Consider the following 10345-nt stretch of genomic DNA (forward strand, 5'->3'; position numbering starts at 1 on the left):
GACAAAACAATGAAATGTAATACATGATCCTTAACTGCATCCTTCTGCTATGAAGCAACTGTTGGGAAAAAATGATAAACCATGAACGGGCATCTGTGAATTAGAGGAAAGTGCTGTATAAATGTTAGTTTCCTCCTTTTGAAGGTTATGTTGTGGTTATGGAAGAGAAAGTTCTTAACCAAAGAGATACACACCAAAGGTCAGGATTATGGGCCAGGAGGTTGGCACCTTAAATGGTTTAAGACAAAATGCTCTTCAGACTATACTTGACAATTTTTCTCTCAATCTGAAATTATTTCAAAATAAAATATTCAAGAAATCTGAGAAAGCTGCTTCTTCCATAACCACAGGAATCTCACTCTGCAGAAACAAAGAAAGCCCCTACCCACTCATGTCAATTGCCACACTCCAGGAGCAGTACAAAGTCTGGACCAGCCACATAACTTGCAGGGCCAGTGCAAAATGAAAATATAGAGCCCCTCATTCAAAAAGTATTAAGAGGGCGGCACCTGTGGCTCAGTGAGTAGGACGCTGGCCCCATATACCGAGGGTGGTAGGTTCAAACCCAGCCCTGGCCAAACTGTAACAAAAAAAATAGCCAGGCGTTGTGATGGGCACCTGAAGTCCCAGCTACTCGGGAGGCTGAGGCAAGAGAATTGCCTAAGCCCAGGAACTGGAGGTTGCTGTGAACTGTGTGAGGTCACAGCACTCTACCGAGGGCGATAAAGTAAGATTCTGTCTCCACAAAAAAAAGAAAAAAAGTATTAAGAATTTCAAGATGCAACAGTAGAGAGAAAATTCAACCAAGCACAAGCCCATCTGAGCATGGAGCCTCATGCAGCTGCCCATGAGGAACGGCCAGTCCTGTGTGGAGTTTTTGCTTAGCTCAGCCTAACTTGGGCCCACATCTGAAAGCCCGAGAGTAAGAGCCCTGCCTGACAGGTCTGGCCTGACCCATTGATTCATTAACTCCCTTATTCATTCCCTCCACATGTATATTTATCAAGCACCAACTAGGGACCAAGCACTATCCAAGGTACTGGGGATATTTCTGTGAGCAAAACTAAGGAGCTGATATACTGGTAAAAGAGACAAACAATAAACAAAAGAAATATGTAAACTATGCAGTATGGTAGAAAGAAAAGGAAAAGGAAACCAGAGCAAAAAGAATCAGGGGATCCAGAGAGGTTGTCAGTTACAGCGTTAAGTCCAGTGGTCTGAGTGGACCCCGGGGAGATGAGCAGAATTAAGCAATAACTTGAAAGAGCCACACCTTGGCTACCCTTAAAACCTTGACTCTGGGACCAGAGTACCTTGAAAAGTAACCTTTCCTATTTCTGGGGGTTCACCCATCCTCACCACCCCTCTATACCACCTGGGGCTTCTGAACACCACCTCTGTGCACCAGAGTAAAACCGCTCCATGCCATGGCCTGGTGCCTGCACCTCAGCCTAGGAGCCCCAGATCAGCCTCTGCCAGAGGCAGGAAGGAGCAGCTGCCCTGGAAACTGAAGACTATTCAGGCAGTCCCTGAGAGGGCCTCCTGAGCTTCAGGTGCTTCTACACTGATAGCCTCACACCAGCCTCCTGAAGAATTGGCAACATCCCAGTGGCTCAGGCACTTGAATGACACTCCTAGCTAAGAGCCAGGCCCTTGTTAATATGTCCATTGAGAGCCACAGGAAAATCTCTGCAGCCTTGGAGGCTCTAGCCCAGGGTCTAGAACAGATCTGCCCACCAGAGGGCAGCCTCCATGGAACATGGCTTCAGGAACAGGGCAGTTAATACTAAAGGCCTGTAGCTCTACTGAGGATCTACAGGAAAGGGGGTATGTCTGTGGGCCCTTCCAGAGATATGATAGCATAACTCAGCCCTGTTCCCTTTTCCAGACAACCAGAGCTGAAATTTTCTTCCTATGGGATATATATGAGCCCTGTGCTTGCCCATTCCACATGACCTTGACCTTGAATTACCAGTGGGACTCTTTTCAAGGCCCTCCACATCAAGGTACCCCACCTGATAGCCCACTCATGTATCCATCCCGGCAACACTGTGGGTGTTATCAATAACGTGTCCACTAAAGCACACTGCCCTGGAGCGGGGGACCCTCAGTCACCCATGTGTGGCATCTGAGAGCCTATAGTCAACACCGTCAGCAGAACTCTGAGGCTCCTATCTTCCCCTCAGCTAAGAGGGCTCAGGAAACTGAAGGCAAAGTCAGGGAACGACCTGGTCAGATGCACCCAGGACCTGGCCCTGCAGCAGGTCATGCTGTCGGGCCCTTGGCATACCCTACTGTGCCAAGACCATTTCTTGCCACCAATGTCCCACCCTCAACTCAAACACACACATGGGTGAACAGGCAAGGCCTAGTATGTGCCTGGCTCTCACCTTTCCCTCAAACAACCTCCAGAAGTGGGTGGAGGGTAAGATGCAGCCTGGGCTCATATAGGTTTGGTTGGCAGGCTCTCCAAACCCCTCAGGGAAGCCCAGGGGCTCACTGAACACTATGCCTGCCACCGCGGGCCCCTGCTCCAGCACACAGTGCCCCCTGGCTCCAGTGATCTGCCATACCACTGGTGCTGTTAAGTCAGCCAGTGGGCTATCAGGTGGAGGCTTTGATGAGGAGGGCCTTGAAGAGCGTCCTGCTGGGGGTTCTAGGCCAAAGGCACATGGTCTGGGACAGCACCCAGCTCTCATGTACCCCATAGGCAGAAAACCTCAGCTCTGGTTGTGATCACACGCTAGCTCTTAGGCTCAGGTGATACCAATATAGTTTTCATCATGTAGCCAAACCTCTTGAGTGAGTTGTCCTTAAAATGCATTTGGGATCAGGCGGTGCCTGTGGCTCAAAGGAGTAGGGTGCTGGCCCCATATGCCGGAGGTGGCGGGTTCAAACCCAGCCCTAGCCAGAAAGAAAGAAAAAATGCATTTGGGATTATGTTATTTCTTTCCTACTGTGTATCCAGCACCCCCGTTGACCTAGAGCAGTGTTTTCCAACCTTTTTTATCTCATGTCACACTTGAACCTGTAGCACATTTAAATTATGTTCATCATCTGGCTCAGTGCCTGTAATCCAATGAGTAGGGGCACCAGCTACATACACCAAGGCTGGCAGGTTCAAGCCCAGCCTGGGCCTGCTAAACAACAATGACAACTACAACCAAAAAATAGCTGAGTGTTATGGTCCCAGCTACTTGGGAAGCTGAGGCAAGAGAATCGCTTAAGGTCAAGAGTTTGAGGTTGCTGTGAGCTGTGATGTCACTGCACTCTACTGAGGGCAACATAGTGAAACTCTGTCTCAAAAAAATAAATAAGTAATAAATTATGTTCATCAAAAAAAAGAATATACTTACTATGCTTTGAACTTCTTCAAAAATAATTTAATTAATGATCTTTAAAAATTTTTGTGGCACATCTAAGATCTTCTCACAGCACACCAGTGTGCATGGCACACCAGTTGGAAATCACTCACCTAGAGGTTCCCCCAAGACAGGGGTAGTGTTTTCCCCAACAGCCCGGATCTGACATCCCCCTATGGTATACAGCCTAGTGTGCCATCTCGGAAGGGACATGGGTGAGAACACCAAGCAAGGGGCCAACAGAGCCCACAGTCAGCCTGCAGCAGGGCTCCCAACCTATCCCAGTCTCTCTGATTCTTTTCAGCCTTTCCAAGCCTTTCTGGGATGCCATGGCCTGTGTCTTCACTCTCACTGCTCCATCATCATGTTCCTTTGGCCCTTAAAGGCAATCAAGCTACAACCAAACGAGGGTGCCTGGGATGCTGTGCTCAATGGACCTCTCCTGGAAATCAGACCTCGGGGAGTGAGAAGCAGCTTCTCATGCTCCCTGTCCCACTGAACATCCCCATTCTTGGCGCCTCGAGCTGCAGTGTCCCAAGTAGGAAGCCCCAGCCCAGGGGGTCTTGTGATCTGCCTGGCCCTGCACTGTGACATAGTGTGGTCACAAGGATTAGCATCTGGTCCTAGACACCATGCACAGGTGAAGCCTGCCTCCATTCCCAGCCCACGCTCAGCTTGAGGCTTGACCAAGCAGGGTCCAGCCCTCCTCTCACATTTACCACCTCCTGCCTTTACACATCCTTCTGGGAGATGTGGTTGATGAAGGATTGTTAAACTCTCGAGATGACAAGAGGCGCCAGGCTGGGGAAGAGAAGGCAGGCTCTCATGAAGTCCACACAGAGTGTGGGAACAAGGAGCAAAAGGAAGAGGGGTATGTCAGCCAGGGCATGGTCACCAACCTGGCTCAGCCCCATTGGGCAGGGCCTAAGTACAGAAAGCTCTGCCTCGCGACCTAAATGGGCCCTGGATGAGTTCAGAGGGGAGCAAGTGCAGGAAATACCAGCGTCGTGGATGCATGCAGGCCTGGAGTGGATGCATGTTGATGTCTCAGCAAGGAAGTGAGTAAGCAGCCAGGAGGCCTTGGGCCCAGCACACAGCAAGACAGGTAGCCTGGCCCTCAGATGCCATGGAAAAGCACAAGCAGATCCCCAATCCAGCACCCATCTCACCAGCTGCCTTGATGCCTAAGCTTCCAGCACCAGTGCTCTGCCTTTAGGGTTGGGTATGGCCCTCTTCAGGACCCCTAAAGGGGTAGTTTCAGAGGTCCTTGGAGCCCTCATCAGCGACAGGAGTATTAGGAGACTAGAGAGCTCAGAAGGAAGACAGAGGGAATCCAGAGGGGGACGGAGACAGGCTCAGTGAAGACTGCACTGAACCTGAATGTGTTGGCAGCGAGCACTGACAGAAAGGAATGGATTCTCCTCAGTGTCACCTCCCATCAAGGAAGCAGCCTAGCTACTACTGGCCTAAGACCCTTAGGAGCAAATTCCAGCATCAGGAGCGTGGCAGACTTGGAGTCCAGCAGTCCAGGAGCCTGAGAGTCTAGGAGGTATGCTCTGATCTGTGTCCCCACTAGGACTTCAGTTGTTCCCTTTCTCCAGGTCTCCGGTACCCAGTGTGGTTCCATTCAGAACTCTGCCTAGACTGATGGCTTCCTAACTCACCCAGCCAGCCAAAGGCCCCAGCCTCACACACACCCACACACCCAGGACAGAACAATGAAGCCCCCCACCCTACCCCCAAGAAAGCTCAGAGGCCAAGATCCTCCAGACTTCACTGGGAGGAAGCATTTCCAATCCAGGCTGACCCAAAGGGAAGGTCAGGGATTCTACTGCCCAGGAAGAAAGAACCTTGCAGGGTATATTTAGCTCACTAAAAATAACAGAAGAGATGAAGCTGGGAATTGTCTGCTTGGCCTGGGAGAGCACTGGAAAGGCTGGGGGAGGGGCAGGAAGGGCAGTGGAGGAAAAGGATGGGGGTCCGTGGACAAAAGAGAGGACTGTCTGTCTCCTTTGGGAACTATGACCCATATGACTCAGATACAGCTAAGTGGTGAGGAAAGGAGTTCTGTCAGGGACACCAGGGGGCCATAGCCAAGGCTGACCAGGAATGGGACAGGAAGTAGTCAGGCAGGCGAGACAAAACCCAGGGGCAGGCCACACTGGAGGAGGCAAGGCTGACCTGAATCCTACAGAGCAAGCCATGGCTCCATCCCCCAACCTTCCCATGGCTCCCAGCCCAGAGCCCCTCTGGACACCTTGAGCTCTGGGAGCTGGACTCAGATATATCTTTAGGGTCAAAATGTCAAGGCACTAAAAGGAAGCCACCAGGCAAGGCCTCAGACCAGACACTGGCCTAAGACAGAGACTGACAGGCACTCACCCCTGTGGGCTGCTGCTTGGTGTCCAACAGTGGGGCATTGAAGCTGGCAGACAGGCTGGGGGTGGCGAGGACCTCTCGGAGTGGGATCTTGGCTTCCCCCAGAAACCTAAGAGGAAAGAAAAAAAGAAAAGCTGAATGTAGAAAACTGGCCTGATGCACCTGGCCCCTCTCCCTTCAGCCCCTGTCACCACCACCACACAGAGCCCATCTGCTAGACCACAGTCACGTAGGACCTGACAAGCACTCCCCTGCACCTCCACCCCTGTCACTGTTATGTGCCACCCATGGAAGGCCAAGGTCCTGGGGAAATACATGGGTGCTAGAGAGGGATAGAGACTCCTTCCCTTCTCCAGGTCCACCTTGACTTTCCTGCCCCTCCCAGGAGCCCAGTCACACCTCCCATGTTAGATGGAGGGTTGTCTTCCTGCCAGGCCTCAACAGCCCACCTGGTCGGCATCCCTGGAAGACAGAGGCAGTTTCTCCACCAATCACATCTGCCCTGCTCTTGAGCCTAAGCAGCACAGACAACCTGCATCCACACAGGCCATCCAAGATGGTTTCCCAGCACTCAGGCAGCAGTAATTACAAATGAAAAAGAAACATTCCTGTCTTCAGGGACAGGGAGGAAAGGACACAAGCCAGCTCCCTAGAAAGGCCCAGGACAATCCATACCACACACATCTGAGCCCAAATTTCTGATTAAGGGGAGGGGTCCTGTACAAGGATCAGCTCTCAGAAAGAGTAGGTCAGCAGCATGATGGTCCCCAAAGGGGCCCTCCAAAGAGTGTTCCCTAAGCTAAGAAATGAGCACACTGTGTATTCTGCACCTCTGCAGCCCAGCAGCAGGGAGTGCCAATCAGGACCTGTCACCTGGTGTCTGCATCTGCCTTCTACTTGTTTCCCTGGGAACTGAATCCATCCTGACATTCCTGTCAGGGCACAATGGCTTGTGAGATCAATGCACAGCCACAGGTATACTTCTTAATGTTTTTTCCTGATGGATAAATAGCCCATCTGTTATCTGGGATCATCCTTTTTCCAGACTCCATAAAAACTAATTTGAATATGGGTTTTTAATGACCCTATGAAATAAAACTGCAATCTTGACCTAATTAGCTGATTTTAAAAATTGGCTACTGACAATGAGAAACCACATCACATCCATTAGTATGGCTATCACACACACACACACACACACACACAGGAGCACACACAGAGAAGCAAGTGTTGGCAGCATGTGCAGAAATTCCACCCCCACCCCCATGTGCGCTGCTGGGGGGAAGGGAAAAGTGTACACCCATTGTGGAAAACAGTATCGCAGTTCCTCAAAAAATAGCTCTTCTACTTCTGGATATATACCCAAAAGAATTGAAATCATGGATTTCAACAGATATTTGCACACTCGTGTTCATAGCAGCAACACAAGCTGGATGGCAACACTAGGAGTCAACATTTATGACAGCCAAGAAATCAAAGTCACCCAAGTCTTCATCAACAGATGAATGGGTAAACAGAAAGTAGTGTATACATACAGTGAAACATTATTTAGCCTTAAAAAGAGGGTGAAATTCTGACACATTCTACAACATGGATGAACCTTGGAGACATTATGCTAAATGAAATAGACCAGTCACAAAAAGATAAATATTGTATTACTCCACTATTATGAGCTGAGTAGAGTAGGCATATTCATAGATAAGGAAGTAGAACAGTTGTTGCCAATGGTTGGGGGTAGGGGTGAATGGGAAGTTTATTCAATACAAAGTTTCAGTTTGGGAAGATGAAAAAGTCATGGAGATGGATTGTAGTGGTAGTCACAGACATGGTAAATGTACTTAATGCCACTAAACTATATGCCTAAAAATAGTTAAAATGGTACATTTTATATATATTTTACCACAATTAAAAAACTAGCTGCTTATTTAAAATCCTCTATGTCCATCCTTCTTGGAACCAGAAGATTCTCTCTCACTTTGCAGATCCCCTTACTAGCCAGGACCTTGAACATATGATATGTGGTCAAAGTCAATTTTTCTAGCTTTTCTTGGAAGAAAGGGCTAAACAGAGAGCTCTCTCTTCACTAATTTTCATTCCAGAGTCCCAAGACCCCTCACACTGCTAGTGAAACTGCCCCGTACACAAATCAATAAAGGGATGGAAGGCAAGAACTGGGGTAAGGGTCCCAAACACTCTGTAAAGAAACAGGTCTAGCTAAAAATAATGACAAGAATTAGTTACTGCCCATAATTGCCACTCTGGAGTCACATAATGGGCAGTCATATAAATTCTTAACTTTCTCCTTAGATAACATCATCCTTATGAAACCCAAGGCTGGTTTCTGAGACATTGTCCAGGCCCCACATTCCAGCGATTGGCTGACCCACTCAGACCAGCGGCCCATACCGAGAACTGACTCAACTCGAATTGTGACCCCAGGAACATAAGAAAATGATTTCTACACCCCTGTAATTTTGCCCTGAACCTAGACAAGTAGCAAACTTAATTGTCCAATTCTCTAATCTTTGGCCCATCAAACTATCCTTAAAAACCCTGTTTTGGGGGCAGCACCTGTGGCTCAAGGAGTAGGGCGCCAGCCCCACATACCAGAGGTGGCAGGTTCAAACCCAGCCCTGGCCAAAAACTGCAAAAAAATAAAAGATAAAAAATAATTAAATTTTTTTTTAAAAACCTGTTTTTCAAATTCTCAGAGTGGCAGATTTGAGAAATTCCTTCCATCTCCCCACTTAGCATTATCTGAAATTAAACTCTTTCTTGGCTGTAAACCCTGCTGTCTCAGTGTATTGGCCTCCACATGGGCAGTGGGCAAATAAACCCGGCTGGATGGCAACACTAGGAGTCATATTTTCAAGAAGGTAGACTGATTTGTGTTCAATTCCTTCACAGCATGGAGCAGGCTTTGTACTGTGGCTTAATAAGCAGGGTTCCTGGATTGTCTCACCCCAGGGACCAGTATGGGGGAGGCACCTGTCACCCATATGTTGAAAGAAGTGTCTTGAGAGCCAGGCAATGTCAAAAAGACCAGACAGCAGGTGCAGAGGGCCTGTGAGTACATGCAACATCAGGAAAAGTCTTTCTCGACAATCGTCCCTATCCACCAAGGAAACTGGGGCAGTGACTTTCTCCAGCAGGAGGATGGCAGGGCCAGCCCCACGATAGGTCTCCAGATTCCAGGGCAGTCTCTTGCAGCAGGCAGGCCAGGTGGCAGCCCTGGTCCACCAGACAGCTGGATGTGGCCGGAGCTCCAGCCTAAGGGTCCCAGCCTGAGGGCCCTCAGGACTAGAAGCCAGACCTCTTCTGCCTCCCTAATGGGCAGCCCACCCCTCCCAGCACAAGGCCTAGGAGAATTCCCAGAAGTGGGGTAGGGAACAATGGGAGGAAATGAAGAAGGAAGCGCAGGCCCTGCTCCTGCCAGCCAGGGCTGCCGCTGGACAGCCCAGTAAGACACTGGCCAGGATTGCTGCTCTCTATGTCCTCTCTGAAACCTCTTTTTGGGTCATGAAATGCACCCCACCCCCAACCCTTGCCATCAACCTTGAGCCCAGTCTCTCAGAAGGGTGGCTTTATAAGCTCCCTCTTTTGTAGGAGGAAGGGCTGGAGGCAGCAGAAAAGGGTCTAAGGATTTGGGACCAAGTTCCTATGAGTCAGGCAGAGCCAGGGCCTCCCACAGATGGATAGCACTGAAGTTCAGAACAGGGAGGAGGGACTTGTGGGCAGGGTAGAAGGGTCTGAGGCTTAATTCCAGGAAGCCCTGAAGACCACTCTTGACTCCATTCATTTCTCAGAGGATGGAAGAGACTAGGCTTTATTTAGGGGACATCCGGCCTGTAGGGCCCAGACCCACCCCATCTGGAGATGACAACTGAGGCCCTGGTTCTAGGGCCAGGTGCCTTCTGCACATCAGGAATGCCACACACTCAGTGGTGAGTGAGCACTAACCAATGATCTAGTGGGTGGCAGACAAGACTGACAGAGGCTCGAATGAGGCAAGAGGGTCTGGGGAGCCTGCACAGGGCCTTGGCTGCCTAGAGCCAGCCCTGAGTGTGTGCAGAGCCTGGTGAGTTGGAAAGAAACTCTCAGGAGCTCAGCCCCACCCCCTGCAGCCCACTGACAGAAAAATGCCACAGGCACTCCCAGACCTGGTCATCCCTCTTGGCTGACCATGAATGTGGCCACTGGAATGCAGGGGCAGAAGAAGCGTGGGGACTGAAAGAGCTGCTGCCATCCCAAAGAAAGAGAAGTCAGCAATCTGCATGGGGGGAGGGAGGGAGAAGCCAAAGCAGCTTACATCTTAACAAGGCACACATTTTTCCCCCATGAAAAAAAGAGCTACAGCTAGGTACAGTGGCTTACACCTGTAGTCCCAGCTACTTGAGAGGCTGAGACAGGAGGATCACTTAAGTCCAAAAGTTTGAGGTTACGCTCCAGCAAGCCTGGACAACAGAGCGAGACCCCATCTCTAAAAAATAACTTGGTTTGTTTTTTTTTTAAAGAACTACAGTAGTTCCCAAATTCATCATCCAGTAGTGTATCAGAGATACTGCTATATCAGAGAAGGGAAGGAGACATGGGGTACTAGCCCC

At 49.7% G+C, this 10345-nt stretch overlaps 1 protein-coding gene across 14 annotated transcripts in view; it reads right to left on the reverse strand.

Annotated features, from left to right (window-relative positions):
* DYSF (dysferlin) overlaps window positions 1-10345 on the reverse strand; it is a 215241-nt gene that overhangs the window by 164753 nt on the left and 40143 nt on the right. For all 14 annotated transcript variants that reach the window (XM_012807420.1, XM_012807419.1, XM_012807414.1 and 11 more), the window contains exon 4: window positions 5745-5850. In XM_012807420.1, coding sequence (XP_012662874.1) covers window positions 5745-5850 — 106 coding nt within the window. The remainder of the gene's footprint in view (window positions 1-5744; window positions 5851-10345) is intronic.

Source organism: Otolemur garnettii, unplaced genomic scaffold (genome assembly GCF_000181295.1).
Source record: "Otolemur garnettii isolate 467f Iridium unplaced genomic scaffold, OtoGar3 scaffold00068, whole genome shotgun sequence".
Taxonomy (NCBI): Eukaryota; Metazoa; Chordata; class Mammalia; order Primates; family Galagidae; genus Otolemur; species Otolemur garnettii.